This window comes from Acomys russatus, chromosome 25 (assembly GCF_903995435.1).
Source record: "Acomys russatus chromosome 25, mAcoRus1.1, whole genome shotgun sequence".
Classification (NCBI taxonomy): domain Eukaryota; kingdom Metazoa; phylum Chordata; class Mammalia; order Rodentia; family Muridae; genus Acomys; species Acomys russatus.
The window spans coordinates 19,451,354-19,475,685 of record NC_067161.1 but is presented as its reverse complement, the minus strand read 5'-3'; the positions used below and the strand labels follow the sequence as shown (position 1 = coordinate 19,475,685).

The window sequence follows — 24,332 nt, the reverse complement described above, 5'->3', positions numbered from 1 at the left end:
CAAACTAAGAGCTGGTATTAGGCTCAGAAGTAGGAGACCTAAGGGGCCATCCTAAGTGTTCTACTAGTTTGAATCTAATCTAATAGTATAATCAAAAATCTCTTTGAGTTTCAGCATCTGCTTATGATTCATTTCATTATTAAGCAGTAAAGAGTTCAAGGCGTGTTTAACAGGCACTTGGCTAGGCACCACGAAGACAGAAAAACACAACACACTAATTGGATCTATCTTCTCTTCCTTGTGTTGACTAAAGCCCAAACTTTGGACTTGGATGTGCTGTAATTAACACAGGATAAATCTAATCACTGATGCAGTAGCACAAAGGTAGTGCTAGACTGTGGAGTGGACAGCGTCGTCTCTGGCTAGGTTGCTTATAGAACTGTCAATGTGAGCTCCAAGCATAAAACACCACAATGATACCTAACACTGTGAGGATGCTAGAACCTGCTGGGGGATGTTTCTTCGGGAGCATTGGATATATTGCACCTCTAAATCTTCAGTGCATTAATTTGAGGATAAGGGTAGCTGGCATTACAGGTACCAATGTACACACGAATTTAAGAGGTCATGCTTCTCAAAGCGTGCCTTGGGTCCATTGGCACTGACTTTGGGACATTGCACTGCTTGGGACCTTTGTTAGAACTGTAGTTTTCTGTGCTATGGGCATCTACGGCACATCATCTAAGGTAATGCATGCTCTGTAGAGATCTGTATTCAGTATGCTTCTTAGGAGATTCTCGTGTTCACTGAAGCCGAGAAAGCCACCAGAAGAGCAAAATCTAAGGGCACTGGTGGGAAGAACTTGACACTAAGGTGGGGGCATATGTATCGTGACAACGCCTTTGCTACCTACTGTTTTTCTTGACCTTAACTCATAAGATGACTTGTTTAAATCTCAACATTGCTGTTTCTATGACCGGAAGCATTATGCCAGCCACCTCTCACCACTGCGTTGTGGACTGCGTGAGATCAGGCACACAGACCCTTCCCCAGATTCTTACACATGGCATGCCTTCCATAAAGGGAGCTGTATTAGAATAGCTGTCCCTAATGTTGTCATCACCATCTCCATCCTCCATTGTCACTCTATTCGGGTGAAAAAAAAGAAGCATGAATTAAGAAAGGGAGGAGGAGAGGATCATTTTCTACGCAGAAGACTACGGGGACCATTTCTCTCTTTTGTGGCAGAAACAGGTCACCAATAATGAATTGGCATATTAAAGCCTCAATATTTATATCCTTCAAAAAACCTCTTTGATTAACCTTCCCCTACAGGGATCTATTCCTTGATGTGCTTCCCTTGAACGTGTGTGGCTAAAGCCTGTCCTGAATAAATTCTCACTTTTCTGTGTCACTCTATAATTGCTCTAATTGAAAGATGCACATCGTATCTCTCATGAATAGGAAGCCCAATCCCTGAGGCTTTCTGTTTCTTCAGTGCACCCTAGGGAGACAGGCAGAGAGTTCTAGTTTTGTGTCAGATTAGGTTCAATTCCAGGCTCTTCCACTTGTAAGCTGTTGAATTTTGGGTCAGTGTTCCAAGGTCCTCATCTGTATAATGAACAGGTTAAATACATCATCTTTTTAAAAAATCAGTTTACTGAGACACATTTATTTTAAATTTTAAATGTGTGCATCTTTGTTTAAAATTATTGGGGGAATTGAAAGAATGGGTACAAGGAACATTCTTCATGTGTATATGTGTGCATGTGTTTGTATGTGTGTGCCTATGTATGTGCATGTGTAGGCACATGGGTGGATATGTGTGGGCATGTAAATGTGTATACTTGTATGTGCATGTGTGCATTGTGTGTATATATGTGCAATAGTGTGCACATATGTGTACTAGTGTGTGCATATATGTGTATAGGAATAATTACATACACCACTATTCTATTAATGGGTTTTCAAGACTATAGACCTTATTAACTTTACAGTAGGACAAAAAAAGAATTATGTAGTTGCCTTTAAGGCAGGCTTCTTTTTGAAGGTGAAAAAGACCAGGTACTGTAAAGAGGAAAGACAGAGGGACATGGACACTGGCTCCTCCCTTTGACAAGGGTACTAACTCTTTTCATGAGTTCAGAACAATCCCAGTGATCCAGTGACTTCCGACTATCACCTTGAAATTTAGGGTTCAGCCTTTGGATTTGAATCACTGACAAATACTTAGATTATCACAACCCCCTCTACCATTTTGTTTTATGTAAATGAATGAGTAATTGAGAGTTGGTCACTTGAGTGAGTACTTACTGGAATAGGCAGTGTGTTAATGTTCTATATAAATAGTCAGCTCGTTCCTTACATTACAAGCCTTGTAAGAGGGGGATTATTCATTTTACTTCATAAAGGAGTGAAGAGAGATTAAGGCAGGTCAAGAATTTTCCTTTAGCCAAGTTTTTTCTTATTTCAATCACAAATAACAAGAGGATTTCAAGCTAAAGTTGGTCGCTGTGAGCAGTAAAATGTTGCCTCTGAAACATCACTGCAGCAGAGAAGGTATCTGAGTAAAGCAGAAAAGTAGGAGTGCTTTCACCTCAAAATAGCATCTTAAGGAACCCACCTTCTTGTCTTGTTTTATATATACTACTTGCATTTTAATTTCCATTGTGTTGGTTCAAACCTTGTGTTAAAATATTAGTATAGCTCAGTCCTTCGCCAAGTCTTCAATATTCCCACAATACCCTTTTAGGACCAGCCTTACCCATTCTAGAATTTTCTTTTTCCCTTTATAAATCCACTAGAAATGCTAGGCAGTTGTGTTCACCTTTGGACAAAATGAGTCCAAAATATTTTCTTTGTTGCCACAATACGTATGCCAACCAGGATATGTTTAAGTACAGACACCTAGCAAACAAGCCTCCTGAAGGAACAGTGGGGAAGTGGAGAACCTGTGTGTTTTTGCATCACATATTTATTGTTTCTCTTTTCTGAAGAAATCAACCTATTGGCGTTTGGCTCTGGGACTCGCCTGGAAGATTTGACTTGTGAGTTGATGTTACTGGGCCTGATGGAGATGTTCTCCTCCACTCACATTCCCAGCTTTGGAATCCTAATGTGGTAGACAAGATGGAGCACATTTGACATCATTTATCTCCTGCTGCAGATGGAAATATATTCATGAGAGATTTAGGAAATGAGAGGGTTGAGTAGTATGTGTTTTGTTCCTAAACTCCTGGCTTTTTTCCCATGAAGCGTGTGTCACATCCTCTGTCCCTGCCCTGGCAGCTGCAGAGGAGCTCAAGCCTTTACTCTTGTCTTGGAAAATGAGTAGTTACATTGCTCAGTCTCTCTCCCATTACTGACCCGAGTGTGCACAGAGTCAAGATGGCCTTACCTATACAATTATGAAGTATCTCCCACAACTCAAATTGCCATAAGTTCATGCACCTTTGCTCTTGTGAACAATATTTCCCCAGCACTTTATACGCCATGGTATTTAATGCTATGAGATAATGATGTTTAGTAAAGTAAACTGGCAAACACGTTTGTTACCTCCATCCTATTGTGCCTGAGATCTGTTCAGGGTCAGCTGGAAAGAGAGGTAAATGGCTTTTCACCTTATTTTGTCAGACTCACTCTCACCTGAGTCAAGTACAGAATCAAAACAGTTCATTGATCTCTGAGGATGCCACATGATTACTGAAAAGGCAGGTGAGCAAGTTGACTATTTTGAAAAATTTATACTAGATGGGTTTTAGAATATTAGGGATATAGGATTATTAATATCATCAAGTAATTAAAATTCAAGTTCAGACAGTGGCTTCTTATGCTGAGCTTTCTGACTGCCAAGTATTAAATAATCTGTTAGTTTAAGGTATTATAGGAAATTTGTTTTAAGGGCATGGAGAGATATCTATGAATCAGCACATACAGGATATCCAAGTATCTCTGATCCATGCTGGAAATGGAAGATGATACATATAAACTCATTTAAATTCTTGATGCGCATGGCAGTGAACTTCATCATGACTTTTCAAGGGTAAACAAGATCCTTGGGTCCAAGTCCTGCTTTGCGCTCTCTCTCTCTCTCTCTCTCTCTCTCTCTCTCTCTCTCTCTCTCTCTCTCTCTCTCTCTCTCTCTCTCTCTGCTGTTCATATTCAGCATAGCTCCTACAATTTTGGGAGAAAACATTGCTTGTTAAGTCAACAAGAAGAGAGAATGAATGAAGTCATGTCCCATTAATGGGACGTCTGAGACATTTCCTACTTCAACCAATTGAGCCTCTCCTTTCCATGTCTCTTTATAACAACAATCATTCATAATGATTGTAAGATTGCAAATTATCACTAATCATCTCAAGGAGAGGTGCCAAATTCCCTTGGAATGAATTTGAATTTGAATTAAATTTTTTCTAAAAATCATATAAAACCTTTGGTTAAAATAAAAAGAAGGAGGTTAAGCCAGAAAGAGAGGCCATGGAATTTAACCTCGGCTATCAATTGGATAATCATTCATTTAATTGTGAACATTTTCTTTCTAGAGATAAGTTTCAACTTTCCAAAACTTGATAGTAAAGAGAGCTAGCCATACATGAAGTGCCTTTTGTGAATTTCCCATCTTTTAAGAGAAAATAACATGATAGTGAATAGATGAAAAAGAAATATAAGCCATGTTTTAGGGAAGTCTAGATTTTAAGCTGGATCTCTGAACTCTTCTAGACTCCACCATGTCAATAAAACTTTTAAATATTTTTATACGTTTATTTGTGTGTGTACGTGTGTGTGTGTGTGTGTGTGTGTGTGTGTGTGTGTGTGTGTGTGTGTGTGTTTGTGTGTGTGGACACCCTTGGAGACCAAAAGAGTATATTATGTGTCCTGGTATTGGATTTACAGGTAGTTTTGAGCTGGTGAGCTGTGGGTGATGAGAACTGAACTTGAGCCACACTTTGATGTAATCTTAAATCAGCTGAATTTTGTAAAATGGAGCTAAAAGTATCTAAATAAAATATTGATTGTCTTGGTTAGAGCACAACACAGGCACCACAATCCTCATGGGGCTCAGCATTTGAATTATTCCCATTTAAACAAACAAAAGATCAGATGCCCAGATTCAGACTGTAGATTAATGATAATGTATGAGAAAGCCCATACCAACCATAAAGCATGAACATTGACAGGTAGCTGAATTGCCTTCTAAGTGAGGACAGCATAGTGTATCACTGCTCTGTGTCATCACCTGGTCCTGCTGGCCAAATCAACCTGGTCCTCTTTAAAACCCTCCTGTTTTCATACAGAGTTCTGAAATTATATATGAGTCACCACAGAGAATTTTGTCTCATCCTGCTGGTGAATCTGGAAAAGCATTTGATAGAATCTGAATGACATTTGATTCTGGTATGTGTCTTTTTTTGTTTGTTTGTTTGTTTGTTTTTTGTTTATGCTTCTGTTTGTCCTTTGCGTCTTTAACTATTCTCCCAATAGTCATCCCAACTCAGAATTCCTCCCTATCTCTTTGAGGACCAATCATCATTTATCAAGCATGGTTTTCTTTTCCATCTCCAGGATTTGAAGAGTGTGTGTCTTTTGAAAATGGGGTTTTGATGACTTCTCTGAGCCATTTTGGTTTTTTTTTTTGTTTGTTTTTTTACCCTCACATGAGTGGCCCTCCATTTCTATAATCAAAGGCAGGGAAGAAGCTGCGTTCACTTTTCAGTTGTACCAGTACACAAACATTTCATAGCATGAGGGATGTGGGTAATTGCTTTGGGAGGGAATGCTCCCCTTTCAAAAATCAGAAGCTACCTCGATATTTCAGGCAGTTCATCACAGCTGCCTCCCTCAGAGGCTTTTATCGGCATGTATGAAGGAGCTCACACTGTTGTAACATTCAATACTATATTAGACTACAGAGGACAGTAGGCAAATGTGAGAGACTTTCATTTCCTTGAACCTCTGAGTGATTACCGCATTATGTTTCTGGTGAATGACAGTGCTAATGGCTGAGAAAATATAATGCTATACCTTGAGGACTCATTAGGAAATGCAAGGATGCAAGTATATAATTTTGAGATTGATGTGATCAAGTTATTGTTAAATTTGCACAAAGTTTCTATTGGGTACCTATGTTTATATATCCTCTTTCATGTCACCAATTGAAGAGCCACAGGAGTGAGCCTGGGCTGCAAAGCATCCTTTTTAACATAGGTTTATATACATAGATACTTAAGCCACTACAAAAACTCTTTCTTCTGATCTTTCAATAAGTACCTATTTTGACAAGCATGAAAATGAGTCTCTTCATCAATATAGGCTTTTTCCAGGTCTTTAAACTTGAACTGTCAACATTCTTGGTCATTTAAAGTAAACAGCCTCATCTTTCTCACTAATACCACATAAAATATGGAGACATTGACACAGGAGAATGAGTAATAAAAGAAAATAAATAATTTGACTCCATCCTTGCTGCTTCTTATATACACTGACAAACCTCAAAGCTGGAAAATAATTGTCACAATAATAATTAGCAGGATCAGTCAGGCGAGAATGAGATGTGCATTGTAGAGAAAGGTCAAGTTTCAAGCTATTGTTACAGGAGCAGCTAAATACAAATATATCTCCTTAAGAGATGGTACAAGTTAGGCTGGTAACTGAAGAACATATATCAGTTTCTAACCAGGACCCTTCCCACATACAAATAGCTTCCTCTAGCCATAGTATCTGGCTACTGCACTCACACTTGCTCACCACTGCCACCTGGTTTAATTCAACAGTGTCACACAGCCTCTGCCTAGGACATCCTCAGGTTCTATAAAAATCTGGTGATACATCCTTAACACATAACATACATTGTCTAGCCAGAAATCTGAATTTTCTGCTTTTCATTGCTCCTTATCTCTATAACAGCAAGTGTAGGCATCCTGTGGCCTAATTAAAAAAAAAAAAAATCTATTCAGCTGTCTGATTTTTTTTTTTTTACTGGTTTATTTTCTTTTGGTTTGTTTTACAATTTGTACTTGTATATTACCTTCTCATATCTCCCTCCCACTCACGACGATACCCTTTTCCCCCAACTAGTCCTCATCCTGCTATCATGCCCGTGTGTGTGTGTGTGTGTGTGTGTGTGTGTGTGTGTGTGTGTGTTGGAGTGTCTTAAGAACATGATCATAGTTGATGTGTTTCATGATTGCAACTGTCATGTCCTGTCTAGCAGATGGTACTTCCACAGCACACCTGCCCATCCTCTTGACTTTCACATGTCGTACATTCCCTGAGTGTCTGGGTGGGTGATACAGATATCCTGTTGAGAGCTAAGCATTTGGGACTCTAATTCTTAGCAGTACCCACCAGATAGGGGTCTCTGCTCTGACTGTCCACAACTGGGGAAGAAAAATAAAATTTAAAAAAAAAAAAAAAAGAAGAAGAAGAAGAAGAAGTTTTTGTGACCAAGTCTGAGAGCTTCACCAGTGCATGAGTTTAAAGGCAAATAGTTCTATAAATAAAGTTTTATTGAAACATGGGCACACTCACCCATTCAAGTATTGTCTGAGCTGTTTTTGAGCTGACTGTGGAGTTGAGTGGTTGCAGTGGACGCCATAATTTACAAAAGAAGAACTCCCTGGATACTGGCAGAGAACTCTTATTGGTTCCTTCTATATAGTTCTGGGCTTCAGCACATACTGTTTTAAAGGTGGGTTGGTTCTAACTTTGCATTTGTGATAGTTAAAGAAAAAAAAAAAAAAACCAGGGGCAACCTCCTATTTTTTGATGGCTATTTTAAAAATCTAAATCAAACAGCTGGCCAGCTTCTGTCTTAAAGAAGCAGGACTATCTTGAAAGGGAACATTAACATTTGTTTTTTTGTTAAAATGGGGAGAAACTATGTCAGAAAATTAGTATGGAAATTCTTGTGGATTCTTATGTATATCCTGCAGATGAACAATAGACCTGAATCAGTTCAGGACAGTTAGACACCTAGAAAGTGCCAGCTATAAAACTAACACCCTTTAAACATTTCCCAATATTTTCCTGTCTTTCTTGTAAACACGTGGTTATCTTCACAAAGCTTTGTTAGGTGAGCTAACAGCTGTGGGGATAGATTACTAACAAGAGCCAAGGTCCCTGTTCTCATAGAACATTTTATATACAGAGCAAATGATTTGCTTATTTTGAACCCTTTAGGTTTTGCTTGTCAGCTCCTGCACCATGTAATCATTGAAGCAAGGCTTTAGTGCATGCTATTTGCTTTCTTATAATAGTAAAATAATGTGAAATATTGACTACGCCTTCACACGTAGGAAAATGATGAAGTGAATTGTGCCCCACTCCATGCTTTCTTGGTTAGAGATGGAGCACAAAGGATTTCCAGCATTCAGTACATCGCCTTCAGCTCTGAAAGTCTCTAAGGATTCTCAGCGTCCTCCACTCTCTTCCTCTGTATCTGGCTGTGCCTCCTTGACCTCTTTCCCCATGAGATTTCAGAACTCCTGTACACATACTTACCTAGTCCCTTGCGACATCTCTGCCTCTTTCCAATATAGAGTAACTTAGAGCCATCTGCCTTTTGCATAGCCTCACTCTCTCTACACCCATCATTTAGGTTTACTAAACAAAAGACTCCCACTGACTGATCTGCTTTTCTGAGCAGGTAGTGAGTAAGGGATAAACATCTACTGGTTTTCATATCATTTTCTCTTTGCCGTTTGTGGTACCTCTCTATGATGAACTGAACACAAGTGTCCGATGTAACCGCAATTAGGTGATGCTCCCAGAACATCATAGTTTTCAGTGATAGTAGAATTGTCTCGCCCAGTGAGAGTTAAATAAAACTGAGGTTACTAACATCTGTGTTGTCGTGCTAAGGGGACACTAGAATGCCTATCCTTCCAAGCGGGGGAGCACCATAGCCTAATACATAATAGTATATGTGTCCTTGTGCTTCAAGGATCAGTAAGGGACAGCTGTGACTCCCAATTGTCAGGTGATATTGTCAATGACTGGCAGCGATGATGAGGACAGTATGGTGGTTATGGTGGCTTCCATTGGTGTTTGGGCATCTACTATTTGGAGATCCTTAGAGGCAATTTGGCATTTTCAGTTACTTCAATTTAAACATAGTGCTCCCATTTTTCAGAAGTGGAAACTGAGAGCCATCTCTCTGAAATATTCTTTGTCTCTGCCTGAGGATGCAACTCTCATTTTTTCTATTACTCTTCATTCCTGTGAGGGGCTGGCTTGCATACACTAATCAAGTTAAGGGATAATTTCTGTACTGAGTATGTTGGGACTAGGCTGTGGTTACTGACATTTAAGAGGCAAATACAACAAACTGGTGGAAGAAGATGCTTAGACAATTACACTTTAGTGGCTGAAAGAGATATTAGAAAGTGTTTTAAGACTGTCTATTCCTCTGCATTGAAGACATTAGAATCAGATAACTGATCTTAGCACGAGTCCTCTTTAGGTATGTGGATTATGTAAGTAACTTGTACCCACGTGACAACTTATGTGGGGAGTCTGACTCAGGGTCTGGAAGTTTGCAGGCATTCTCAGATAGGGAAGCTTAACTTGACAGTGACTTTGACATTTTCCTAGAAACCTCTGCGGCAAAGCCCTCTGCTCACTCATTATCTATTGCTGCTTCTCAGTCTTGTATACAGAGAGAGGAGCACGCTTGACAAGATGGGCAGAGGGTGTTCAATTCCTCCCTTCATTAGCTTTTGAGGCTGCAGGCTCATGGCTTGCTCTACTGCCTCGCTGAGCTCTGCATGGCAGGGAGGAGTAGGGAGGGCCTGTCTTCTTCCAGTTACGGTAACTTAGCCAGTGCCTAAGGTACAACCATCTGTTCAGCTCCCCAACTCAGGAGGCACATGGGAAAATGGGAGGAGAGCAGACAGGCACAGGCGTACCGTGTGTGTGTGTGTGTGTGTGTGTGTGTGTGTGTGTGTGTGTGCGTGTGTGTATTTGAGGGTGGGGCTGAAGCTAAGGAGTCCAAAGCTTCAGTAAACTTCTGAATTTCATACTGAAATTTTAACAGAGGTGTAGCCACCCTGACTTACTTAATGTTAAACAGTCCAAACTTGAGAAAAGGCAAACAAAGCATGGGAGTTGACAAAATGACATTCGGGTGTAGACCTTCATCTTTCCATTGCTGTTCAAATAGGAATATGCACAAACATGCACATCTGTACTCTTGTGGCAGGTATCCGGATACGTGGGAGGCAGGATATCACTTTGTGGCTGCTTTTGGTTAGGACTGCAAGCACAGAGAGGCGTCTTGGCTTTTAACAATTCATAAATCCCACAGACAGCAAGCAGATCCCGACAATGTGTTCACCATTTCCTGTGCACATGGCTCCAGGGACCCTAACAGACTCTAAACAGCGGCCCATGGTGCTCTGTAGCTGGAGAGCAGAACACAATTGTGAATTTGCTTATCCTTTCTTGCTCTGGACATTAACCAGAGTTGGCTTTTTATCCCCGGACATATCAATATAGTGGCACAAGGGAGCAGGAAGCAAATTGCCTTGACCTCTTATTTACTATAGTGCATTAAATTACCCAGGCCACTATCTTCCACTTCTGTAGATTTTAAAGCAGATTTTCTTAGGTCCACTCAGAGGTCACAGGATATTCTGTCTCTAAATATTTTGGAGTGCATCTTTGTTCAGAATTGATCTTACATGATACTACAGGAAGGCACTGGAGACGGCAAGAGAGCTGGTTTTCAGGCTCGAACCATCAGACCCCTACTGGAGGATGGAAGGAGGCCAAGCAGCCCTGTATAGCTTATCAGCTACTTTAGTTTGCGTCTCTCATATTTCTGGGGGTCTATATTACCTTTCATCTGGTGTCGTCATGACCCTTCAATAAGCCACTTACATGGGGCAGTTCACACACAGTGGAAAGGACTCTGAGAATGCAAGTCTTAGGTTGTCTTAGAATAGGCAAAATTTGTTGAGAATCTAAAGGATAAAGAGACAAGACATTATCATTTTGCTATTAAAGTAAAAGTCCCACCCATATTTGAGAAACAAGATGACATCCAATTAACATGTGATCAAATGGAAGACATTTTCCCTATAGAAGATTCCTATTTGAGCTATTAATGCATATGTAATATATATAATATTATATGTAATATAATACTATATAGTTATATAATTTATATTATATATTTATTTATTATAAATGTACTCATCTAGCACAACTTTTCACTAGAATTCTAAGTGGTAAATGACAACAACTTCAATTAGGAAACAAGTTTGCTTGTGTGTAGTTAGTTCAAATACTCTCCGGATAAACTTTGTCAAGGCTTTGTCATGAGTTTGAAATGGAGAAGAAAGAACCACCTCCCTCCAAATTCAGGATTAATAGACTTCTAATTTAAGTTGAATTATGGCAGTGCTTAGATCTCCTTACAGTACTCCCCAAAAGTCTAACGTCAGTTGCAAAACAGAAATCACTCAAGCATGCTGAAACAATGACCAGCCGTAGCCCAAGAAGTATACATGAGAGTGAGACAAGTTTAAACAATCAGTACTATTGTGTCATTTTGACATAAAGAACACTTTAAATTGGCCTATGCAGCATGCTTACACACATTCACACTCATCCACAAGCACACTCACATATACACCAACAAACATGTGCACATACATGGAACTGGCTGTCAGTGATTAACAAGTCAAGGCCTGTAAGTAGTAGGATATTCCACAAAGTTAATCGTGAACAGTGTTACAGCTCACAGGATTAGTTAATTAGACAAAGGCTTGCAGGCAAGATCTCTGTAGTCTATTCTGCTAAAGTGATGGAACCCACTTAGGCATCTGATGAAAAAAGCAGTGTGAGCACTGTTCAAGAGAGGAAATGTGAAATGTAACAGAATCAAGCCCCAGCATAGCAGTAATGAGCTGGCAGAGGCAACGGCAACCAGTGACTGCCATTTGTCAGTGGTGGGAAAGGTGCAAGCTTGGGGAAAAGATTTATAATTTTGGTTACCGTCTTTCTGAGTGCTTCAAGGCAATTTTAATTACTTTTTAGAAGCAGGCTCAAAACTTGCATCTCGCCACATGAATCGGTGACCTCGACTCTCAAGGACATTGGACTAAGAACGCTTCCACATTGTAGACAGTGAATACGCCTTATGAAAGGCTGGCTCTGTAACCAACGTGGGAGTAAGATTAAATCCTCTTATTTCATATCTTTAAGAAGGGTGTTGGCAGATGCTGCCTCTTACATTGTAACTCTTTGTGATTCCTCTCAGCAGCCATAACTGCTTTGCTTGTCCCTGCATGCCAAAGTTACAAATACCAAAGTATACACACCAACCAACTAGTTCAAGTAAATGAATCAGACTAGTTCTAAAATCAAAAGCCATGATAACAGTGATCATAATAATAACTTTAGGAAGCAGAGAGTGTGCATCAGTTAGCCATATGAGTGACTTTCCTTACTTTTAATAAACATTGTGGGTTTTGTGTGTGTGTGTGTGTGTGTGTGTGTGTGTGTGAGTGTGTGTAACTGTAGAATCGTGTTTAGTAAGAAGCAAACCAGGATGATGGAACCTGTTCCTGCCCACTGACATCCTCCCACAGCATCAGGTTAGACATCCCTCATGCTCTGACATCCTGCCCCACCCTGGAGGCTACTTACTATAATCTCTTCTTGAGTTTTGCGTGTTTAAACAGCAGACTCCTTTTCATTTCTGAGCTGGATTTTCAGACTTGGGGTTAACCATAATGTGTTGAACCAGTCACCCATGGAAGAACATCTGGGCTGTGTCTGTTATGGACTATTATAAATGAACATTTTTTCTACAAACATTCTTGTTCAGGTTCCTGTGTGAACATATCTTTTTCTTTCTCTTAAATAAATGCCCAGGAGAGAAGCTGCAGGGTTGCATGGTAGTTACTTGTTTAGTGGGTTTGTTAGTGTTAAACTCTTGCTAAACTTCCTTAGGGTGGGTGTGTGATTTAGCATCTAAGCCAGACATGTATGGGAGTCCTGGCCTCCCACAACCTGCCGGCATTTATTGTCATCGTTATTTTCTTTAGTGATTCTGGTAAGTCTGCAGAAGTATCTCACGGTGGTGTTAATTTGCTTTCCTCTTGGGGCTGGGAAGAACATGTTTCCATGTATGTATTTGCAATCTTATGTGTCCTACCCAACATCTTTAGCAGACTATCTACTTGGATGGTCTAAATTTGTTATTGCAAATGATTGTGTGTGTGTGTGTGTGTGTGTGTGTGTGTGTGTGTGTGTGTGTTTGTGTGTGTGTATCCTCAATATCTGTCCTTTAACAAACATTTAGTTTGCATACATGCTCTCTCACTCTATAGATTATCTTTTCAAAACATCTTTATTTTATTTTTAATTATGTGTATATCTGTGAGTAGATATGCATACTTGCATGTAGGTGCCCAAGAAGGCTAGAAAGTGTCCGATTAACCTGGAGCTGGAGTTACAGTTGTTTGTGAGATGCTTGACATGGGTGCTGGGAACCAAACTGATCCTCTAGAAGAGGAGGTAGTGCTCTTTCTTAACCAGTGAGCCATTTCTCCAGTGTGTGTGTGTGTGTGTGTGTGTGTGTGTGTGTGTGTGTGTGTATGTTTAAGTCCCTGCAGAAGAAAATGATGTGAGGTCACCTGAAGTAGGAGTGACAGACAGTTGTGAGCCACCTGACTTGGATGCTGCTTACTGAATTCAAGTCCTCTAAAAGAGCAGTATGCACTCTTAGCTTCTGTGTTATGTCTCCAGCCCCCTACCAATTTCCGTTATATCCTCTTAACATGATCCTTACAAAGAGCAAAGTTAATTGGAAAGCAAATCAACTATATTAACTTTTCCTTTTAGAACTCTATATTTGATATAAACTCTCAAGACTTTCCTCCTTCTTTTCTTAAAACTACTATCATGTTTTCTCAATTTTTCTGAAGCATCTATATTTTATTGTTAATCGACATTCAATCATTCTTTGAATAAAATGAGAAAACAGAAGTGAGTGTTTCTGCTCATGGATGTCTCTCCACTTACCCTTTGTTACCACCAGAGCTTTCTTCATTGGATGACTTTGGCAACTTTCTTAAAGAGCCATTGAGTATATTTGAATGGATATAAATCTGGATTCCGGGTTCTAGTATGTTAATGTATGTCTCTGTCCCTCAGCCATCTCCTTAGTATTGATTACTGTGGATCCCTAATGTTTAAATTGAGTAGTCTGAGACTTCCCATATCCTTGTACTTAATGATAGATAGATAGATAGACAGATAGATAGATAGATACATACATACATACATACATACATACATACATACATATATAGACACATAGATATGTAGATCTGATCCTTCTAGTTCCTTTGCCTAGCAACATAAACTTTATTTCAACCTTGTCTGTGTCTTAACACCTGTTTATTCTGGGAACTCATAATAATTTCATTTAATCTATGTATTAACTTGAGAAGAACTGTTATTTTATTTTTTTCAGGCTTCTAACCCATAACTTGATACCCATTACCTGTTACTTAGACATTCAATTTTTGTTTCACCCCGTTCTATATAGTTTCAAAAGCCAATTTCTGTGTTTGTCTTGTTAGATGTATTTCTAATTAGTGCACTTCGGGTGATTGTAAGCAGTATTTTGTTTGATTTCCAGAACCCATGTGCTCAAAGCTATAGCATCGAAATGCAAGGGCTTTCTGCATGCTTAGTTTGATTTCTGTGACCTTGGCACACTTCCACAGTTCCAGTATTTTATTATACATCCAATAAAGTTTTACATATATATTTGCCATTTACTAATAGGGTCAGTGTTATGATTTTTTTTTCTGGTCTGCATGTTCTAAGTTCTACTATGGCAGTGAATAGGACTGGGAAAAGCAGTTTCACAAGCCGTGTCTTTATTCTTAGAAACAGGACTACATCACCATCAGGGATCATGTCAGCTGCAGGTTTGTGGATGGTGTTTTTGCTCTAGCTGAAGAAGTTCCCTCTATTTTTGCTTTTGAGGGAGTGTGTCTTATAAATGGATGTCTACTTCTGCCAGATGCTTTTCTGCATTGATTGCTACTGTCACGTGATTGCAATTCCTTAGCTTGTTACTATGACGGATTATAGTCTCTGATCTTCAACTACAGCTCTAGTTCCTATTCCCAGAATAAGCATATTTGTCATAATATGCAATATTTTTACAAATTACTGATTTCTGTTTTCTAATGTAAGAATATGTTATATGTATAAAATATATAAATATATGTAATATACTATATATTATGTTTATATAATATATTTCTTGGGGCTGCTGGTCTTTAGTTTCTTTAATCTCTTTCTCCTTCCTTCCTTCATTCTTTCATTCATTCCTTCCTTCCTTCCTTTTTATATCATGATTTATTTTTTGTCTTGCCCTCTTTCTCTTTCCTTACCTTTTTTCCCTCTTTCTCTCTCTCCTTCACTTCCTCCCTTTCTCTCTCCCTTTTCTTTCCTTTCCTTCTTCATTTCTCTGCCTTTGTCTGGTGAGGGCATCGGGGTAATTAGCTTCATAAGATAAAGCAGAAAATTCTTCCCCTTCTTTATGCAAGAAAGAGCCAAAAATTGGTTCAAATTGTTCTTTAAACATTCTGTAGTAGCTTCAAGTAAAACCACTGTGGCTTCAGTGAGTAGTGTACCTTCATCCAAGACAGACAGACCGACAGACAGACAGACACACAGGCAGACAGGCATGGATAGATTTAGATAGATAGATATATGATCACATTTTCTTTTGTTTTATATATACACATATATATTTCTATATGTGTGAAAATTTCTAAGAAAAGTTTTCATTTCCTTTCACTTTCCATTCTTTGTTCTGTCCCTTCATTTTGTGGTGGAGAGCCATCATTTTTGCTGTTTGTGTGTTCCCAATGGGAGAGATCTTCTTGGTATTTTATATTCGCTAAGAATTTCTTTCTTCTGGTACAATTTACCTTTTCTCCCCTATTGAAGTGTGTTCTTAATTGCTCATTCAAGTGATTTGATAACAAGTTTAAAATATGCATCAGACAATGGTAGGATTATTGTCATCTTGGTAAATGATCTCTGTTGAGTACCATTTCTGTTTTTCATACAGCACATGCCTCCTTCTTTATAAAACAAGATATTGTTTTTATACAAATAGAGTGTTTTGTTCTCTTGTGTTAGTGGTGTCAATGTCTTATTTAAACCTTCTCTATTTTCTGGTTTCTAATGTCACTTCTCTGGTGAAGAGAGAGGGACTCTCCCTTATTCTTGCTAAGTTACTCAGAAAAAAAGTCAGAATTTCTTATAAGGCACTTGTTGTAGTAGAGGGCTAAAGATTATACCCTGCACTGATTTTCTCTGGGTGTTAGTGGTAGAATGAGTGTGGTACTGCCTCATGCTTGGTATTTAGTTGTGCTTCAAGGGACAGAACTCCCTGTTCCTTTTGGATGGTGGAATACACAACTTTCCACTAGATCTCTCCCTATAATGATGCAGTGGGGGGAGACGTGTTGTCCTGTAGAGGTGGAAGACCAGTTTCCCTTTGACAAAATGAGCTCCATTATATCCTACAAATCTTGCACCTTTTTGTCCTTGTTTGGGACCATTTTATTTTAAGTGAAGTGCCTCACTGACATGGTATCATAACTTCCTGATGAAGGTAGAAATGAGAATATCTCCTCCCCCTCATGCCATTGGGCTGCAGCAGTAGGATAGTTGAAATCTAAAGGCTTTATTTTTTATTAGATGACCTTTTCATAGTCTTTGGTACAGAGGACAAGGTACTGACTTAATTTTGCCAGTTTTCTTCCCTTCTTTTTCTTCTTTTTTTTTTTTTTTTTTTTTTTCATCTGTGCCTGCTCATTTTGGGGATATTATCTCTCTTACCTACAAGTCTGATATGTATAGAAAAAAGAAATTGTTTCATGGTTGGCACTTGGGCAAATTTTCTTCTTACACTTTTTTATGTATTAGGTTTATTATTTTCATTCATACTTTATGAGGAGAATAGGGAAGCATACATATATACATCTCATCTATCTAGAAGCATTTTCCTTACCTCCTGAGTCAAAAAAAAGAAGCCAAGGAAACAGGTTTCAATATAATTTCTTTTGTTTTTCATATTGACATTTTAAAAATTTGCAGATAAATACAAAAATGTTGATTTGCTGGTAATCTACACATACTACATATTTCCTTAAGACATTCAGTTTCCTTAATATGTGACTAATTTTGCCTCATTGCATATAAATTTCTATCACTTATTCAGAAGGAATACTGCTGAAAACTCTCATTAATAATACTGAATTGAAAAAAGAAATATAGTAGGGAACAAATCCTGCATGGCTAAGGCTGGTATAGAGATGTCTAAAACCAAAGTCCTATACTTTACTAACAGGTGACAAACATTTAGGGTCCCATTGTGGGCATGGTTTTATAAAATAAAATAAAAGTATGTACAAATATACACACTCATGGCAATAACAAGAGAGAACCTATTGACACAAGCACAATGCAAAGTTGAACAAATAAATATAGGAATTTTCAGCTCTACTACACTGATGATACTAAAAAAGAAAAAACAACCTAGCAGTGAAGCAAAACAGAAGCAAATTACAAAACTGACTGATAACCTTCATCCTTATAACCACCCGAGACTCTTTAGTTTGGTAACACTGTCTTATTTTTCTTCACCAGAGTCTGAATGGCTTCTTCAATCAGTGTCTAGTTTAAGCACTGGTCTGTACAAGAACAGAAGCTTCTTGCCTTTGTCTATTCTCTTTCCATACTGTCTTACGCAAGACTCTGACGACGTAACCAAACTCAGTTTTTCATCATTAGAGGAATGAGGTATACACTACTGTAAAACCCATCTATCATCTTTTAGGCACTACACTAGGAATCGTACTATAATCCTGTTTTAATTTTTATGAAATCCTGTACAGTAGGTGTCCTTATTTTCCATTTTAACTGGCTGAGAAACCGAGTTACAAAGGCCAGGCATGGTTTAGCCAAGGTCACTGGCTAGTGAGTGGTCATGATTAGATTGGCGTCTACCACACTTCAGTGACCACACTCTCAAATAGACTATGCATGAATTCCAAAATCATGCTGAATTAAGGGCAAGGGGTTTTGGCCTCTGGAAATTACATCAATATAATGATAATTGAATTGATTATAGCAATACAATTTTCCATGCCAATATCAGTGTCCTTCAAAAAGGTGCCACAGTCTTGCTTCATGACTCTCAATGGCGTTTCTCAAGTTGCTGTTTGAGGATCTCAAGACTTCATGAAACTATGTAGTTTATTATCTAAGCAACTATGGCCAAAGGATAATTGTGCTTGCACTTTGTAACAGGTGTGTACTTTTTGCATGGCCAATTGTTAATCTGAATTCTCTACACTTCAGGCAATATTTAATAAAGTGTATGAATGGTTTATTTAGGAGGATCCTGGAGATAAAAGATATCAGTGTGAAAAGAGAAAGGAGGAATGACTTCATTTCTGGTGCCTCTGGCTCCGTGCTGTCTACACTAACGTGTAAACAGCTTAGCCCTTTTGTACATAGAGATGTCCTACTTTGGTGTCTAAATAGCCAATGAAGAGCAGAGGGCTTGGGAACTACAGATCTGTTCCCCAAGTATTTCCTGACATATTGAGGAGGCAGTGAGCAACAGTAGCCTGGAGAAAAAAAATCATTACCCTGGCTCTGGGTTGTATTTTCCAGTTTAATTAAAATTTGTGTTTGTCTGTTCTGTCCAGGCCCTAGCCCTGTGGTCCATGCTATTTTGCATGGCAAATGAAATCAGTAAGAACCCATCATTTGGAAGTTGTAGTGCCTTAGCGTTTTGTCATTATTTGCTAGGCAGAAGGTCAGTGTTTTCTCAGTGATCTTTGGTGTACACTGGTGAGGCCAAGGTCCAGTTCATAACGTTAGAGAACTTCCTTCCCATCCACTTCCATGTCAAAATGCATAGTTCTTCTGCATCCTGGCATTGAGAGGGGCAGTTTAAGTTCAGATTAACAAGCAAGTTGGTGTGTGGAATACACATCTCTCGGTAACTTCTCTTGTTGTTGGGTCACTGGGAAGAAGCACCCGGCTCTTTTCAGATACAGATCTCCAAAGGAGAGAACACTGATGGGAGTGCTCTGAAGGCTGATTTAAGAAATCAGGGGTAGACTGAGGAGCCGGCTCAGTGGGGGAAAGCACTAGCTTTGCAGGCACAAGGAGCCAAGTTTGAATCCCAAGAAGCTGTATAAAGCTGAGCAAGTGGACTACGAGTCCACAGAGCCAGGGTTCAGTGCCATAGGTCGCAGAGCCAGGAAAACACCCAGATGCCTGTAAGCCAGCTAGCCTGGGGGTGCACAGCACTGAAAAAGAAATGACAGATGGCTAACACCCAAGGCAACAGCTGACCTCCACAAGTACAGCACATGTGAGATTGTGCTCACACTCACTAATGCACACACACACACACACACACACACACACACACACACACACACACACTTGGGAGAAGATAATTTGCATGTCATCAACACCTTTACTATTATTCTCCCAGCCCATTGCAGCAATTTAGTGTTGGTTGAATAACCTGGTGTCACAGTAACTCATTAAGATTTTCAAATGAATGCCTGTATTTCACTTTTTCTTTCCTTTCTTTCTTCTTTCCCCCTTGTCTTCCTTTTTTTTTTCTCCTTACTTCCTTTCTTTTTTTTCCTTATTTTTTTTCTTACTTCCTTTCATTCTTCCTCTTTTGATATTTATTTTCTCACTAATCCTTCTATAAGAATAGGAAAATGAAAACAAGTAAACAAACAAAAAATCCGGTAATGAAATATCACAAACTCAATTTGGCTTTAATCAACTTCATAACTGGATCTCCCACTCCACCAACAGAATTATCATGACATCTGTGCACATGCAATCAGGACATGGGGCTTTTTGCTATTACTTTCCCCAAAATCTATTACATTAGACAGTAAGAAAACAAATTTATTGTCTAGAGTTCTATATAGTCTGATGGTTTAAGCATATATTAAGCTTTTCCCAAAGAAGTTGTGCAGGGCTGGCACATTTCCCATTTATGTTTTCACATGAGTCATAACTGAAGGCTGCACTGCTTGTAATCACAGTCTGTTGTCATCTATATCTATCTATCTATTTATCTATCTATCTATCTATTCATACTTCTATCTATCTATTTATTTATCTATTTTTACTTTTAGGTGGGTAAGGTGACAGGTGCCAAAACTCAAGCCTGCCCTTTCTGAAAGTTGCGAAGCTCTGCTTCATCTGGCATAATGGATGTAAAGGACCGGCGACATCGCTCTCTGACCAGGGGACGGTGTGGCAAGGAGTGTCGCTACACCAGCTCCTCTCTGGACAGTGAGGACTGCCGTGTTCCCACACAGAAGTCCTACAGTTCCAGTGAGACCCTGAAGGCTTATGATCATGACAGCAGAATGCACTATGGAAACCGAGTCACAGACCTCGTACACCGGGAGTCAGATGAGTTTTCTAGACAAGGTAGGTAGCTCTGCCCTACCTGCTAGGCTCTGACCCCAGCTCCGCCCCACCACTTAGGGTCCACACCTATTCCTGACCTGACCTGTTTCATGGTGTTTGAAGTTTATAGAAACTGCCAGTAAGGTATGATGGCAAGCCCCTACCCAACTAACATTGAGTTAAAAACAAACTTTTGCCCTATATAACTCTTGAGGATGAAAAATTTCTTTTTTGTTATCCATCAACAGTATGGAAGTTGCTTTCAGAGAACTGCCATAGTCCATCCAAAGATGTCACTTGGAGCAGGCCCCTGGCTATATAAAAGATGTTTCTGAGACAATAGAAAATCTCTAATTGGTTGATCTGGGGACTTCACACTGTTCGATGACACATACTCCTTTCATCTAAGAATTCATTTGGACTGCTCCACATATTGGCATTTTCAATCATATGCACTTTGATTAAATGACATGTATATATTGAAGGACATTTGATAACTTCGTGGCAAAATAATAGTAAATGATATCACATGCATACACACACACACACACACACACACAGACACAAATGTGATGCTAATTCTGATTTCTATGTTTTTATTTTAATGATTCAGATTGTAAGTGGAAACATGAACATTTTTATCCAATTCTACCAATGCAATTCTCCCTTTCCCCTGTGCCAAACGTCACTTTTATTGCAATGCTTTGGTTTACTTAAGAAGAACTTCTCCCTCAGACATAAACAGTTGGCATTCTCCTCATGTCTAGTATCCATGCAGAATTCCACTCTCACTTGTCTGGGCATGTGGACTGAGGCCGAGCAGTGCTGAGGTCAGGGTGTAAGTCTCACTCGCTCTGTGCCTTTCTTTTCAGATACCAGCCGAGCGTGTGCTGGTCACATTAATGGCTCAGCAAAACTAAAAGTGAATGCACAAGCTGCAGTGGCTGGACTAGGTAGGGTCACACAGCCAGCACCCAGGGGCTTGGCCCTGTCCAACCGGGTTATTGCATCATTTGTTTTATAATACTGATTCTTTGTTTCTTTTTCTGTGTCCTCAGCAGTAAATATTGGAATGAATTTAATTCCTAAAGAGATACCTACACATGGAATTCCATTCCTGGTTCCTTAGCTTCCTTAAATTCTTACATTTTTACCTTTTGTATTTTATAGAACATATGTATGTATGTAATTAAATAGCATAGTGCTCAAGATTTATAAAGGTACAGGTCAGATGCTGTTCTGAAACCTGCTTAGATCCTCCCATTTTGCCTCGCTCCTGCTATAGTTAACAAAATAATTTTAAGAAATCAATAAACAGTTAAAGTTGCTTTTGTTGCCATCGTAGGCTTTTGTAAGAAATGGTTTTTATTTGATCTTTAGTCTTATTTTCTTTGCATCACCCTCATGAAAATGAAATGTACTGATACTCCGGGAGAAAACAGGGCTGGCTGATGATTGCTCCAGCTCAGATGCCTTTGATCTGTGAGTAACTTCAACATGTGATTTATTTCATTAAGCTAACACCTCACCCCACATTGGGGTCAGTGGGAGAGTGGAAGGAAAAAGAGTAAGGGGTCCTAGCTTAATTAATGAGCTCACGTTCCCAATGGGAGGAATTAGGACACCTGCCATCATGTCCAAGGGCATTGCTAACATAAAGTCAGATATGTGAAAAGGCAACCCACATGCAGTGTGACTGAAGGCATGTTTCCTGTCATAGTTTTTGTTTCATTTTTGTGCTACCACAAACAGTTTTGGTTCCTGTAATTCTGGACTACAATATCCGTTCTTGCTCCTAACGCCCATCAAAGGCGCACCCTCGCTTCTAGATCATGCCGTAAATTGCAGCTTCCATATTACTGGTGAACTGAGGAGGACTTGCTTGTCACCTTTTCCCTTGTTAATATTTACATCCCAAACAATCAAGTGCTGGGATTTTAGTTTCAAAGACGCTTTTGCTCTTCCTGTTTCATCATGTGCCCCTCCGTTGATAATGATGGAAGTAGCTTGGCCGTATCAAGCTCATGGCTTTGCAATTAACAACTCGCACATGCCGTGTGTTGTTATTGAGCCCATATTTGTTTGCGTAATGTGTTTGCATGAATTAAAAAAAAAAAAACTGTGCAGTCCAAAAGTAGAAATGAAAAGGCATTGGGAAGTATTTGCATATGTAAGTGCAATTCCTTCTGAAGGCATCTATGAATTTATGCATGAAAATGTAGTCAGAGGCTGAGTGGATCTACTTTGATGGGTTCTAAAATTGAACTCCGCAGGAAGTAAATAAGCGCATATTTAAGGAGGGAGTAACTGGAGATACAATCTGGCAACTGGCACATGCAGCTTGAGACTGAACCACTACAGAGAGGGTTAAAATAAATTTTATACTCGGTAATAACAATAATTTTTTTAAATGTCATGCATCTTACAGTTTATTTTCTTATTCATGAAATCAAAGTGCAGGATCATCTCAGTACTTATTAGCCTAGGGGTACATTAGCGAGGATCATAGCAGGATCAGCTCCCGTGCTCTGCTTATTTAAAGCCCAAGACACTGATCATAAAACAAACATGCTTCTCACATACAAGCAAGTTTGGCAAACACACATGGAGGCCTCTCTGGATGCTCCCGCAGAAAAGAATTGCCATTCAACAAAATGATGTGGGATCCAGGGTCCTTCCTTATCCTACTGCCCAAGCTTGCCTGCTGGAGGATGAAACAAGAGAACAGGCCACATCCTAGAGGGAGAAATCGGCTAAGCCTATGTCCTCAGGAAAAGCATTGGAAGCTCCTGTCAAACCAGTCCTACTTTCCTTTCAACAGACTCCCTCTCTGCCTTCTTCCAATGTTGTCTCTTTGCTAAAGAAGAGGCATGTTTCACCTGTCTGGCTTTCACTGTGGTGTGTTCTGCCAGTGTGAAGGGAGAGAGGTACTGACCTTAGATCCTGTGGCCATTGGGGGTAATTAGTAATTAGCAAATGAGGAATCCTTCACTGGAGAGCATTCAAGTGGTCCTGGAATTAAATGCTCACGACCAAAGTAAGCAGCGGTCGGACATCTGGTTGCAACTAAGCCTCCACTGCCTCTCAGGAAAGACGTTCTACTTTGAATAATGGAGGTAGGCCAAGTTCCCAAGCAGTTTGCATGAGCTTGTTCTTTTGGACTGTGAAGTTAGGGTGCAGAGTGGTGTGATATGCAGCTCGCTTTTCTGCGTGGCTAAGGAGCCTAACATCAGACCTGAATCCACTCTGCTTCTGCATCTCTATGTGACTATGCCTCTTGTCTGCATCCCATGCTCTACAAGGATGAGCATATTGTTTTAGCTAACATTCGACAGCAACAAGATGAAAAGAATTCTACCAGTCCTTGAGTACATTGTGTTAAATGCCAATCTAAGCATTTGGCTTCTATAAACTCAGTACTTCCAGTAATGTTGTGTGGTGGCTGCTGCTGTTAGTCGCTTTCTTCTATAGATTAGGAAACTGACTCATGGAAGGATTAGCTGAATTATCTAAGGTCAGGCCTATATAGAAGTGGAGACAGGCTTCGCATACAATGAGTCACAATCACGAGCTATGTTTGAGCCAAAAAACAAACAACGCCAAATCATTCGACTTTTAAAAGCTGGTGAGAAGGAGGGGTTGACCTTCAGTTCCCAAGCCTGTATGGATGAGCACATTGAAATTTCTCTTAATCACACAGAAAGTCATTACTACCTCAAGCCCCAACCCTCATGATTTGTACCCCTGTTATGCAATTCAATTCCATGTGCATCACTCTTTTAGACTTCCGGGCATTGATTCCCCTCTACGTCGCTTTTATACTAAATGAGCCATAGGAAACCTTCTAGGGTGGAATCTGCGCGGTGCGCTTTCAGCAAAGGTTC

General features: G+C 39.5%; 1 protein-coding gene across 7 annotated transcripts in view; it reads left to right on the top strand.

Moving 5' to 3' along the window:
• The window catches only part of Tenm2 (teneurin transmembrane protein 2), a 1,156,123-nt gene that overhangs the window by 188,253 nt on the left and 943,538 nt on the right, over positions 1 to 24,332 (top strand). For all 7 annotated transcript variants that reach the window (XM_051167370.1, XM_051167369.1, XM_051167371.1 and 4 more), the window contains exon 2: positions 20,169 to 20,469. In XM_051167370.1, the coding sequence (XP_051023327.1) occupies positions 20,244 to 20,469 (226 nt within the window). In that variant the 5' untranslated portion in view covers positions 20,169 to 20,243. The remainder of the gene's footprint in view (positions 1 to 20,168; positions 20,470 to 24,332) is intronic.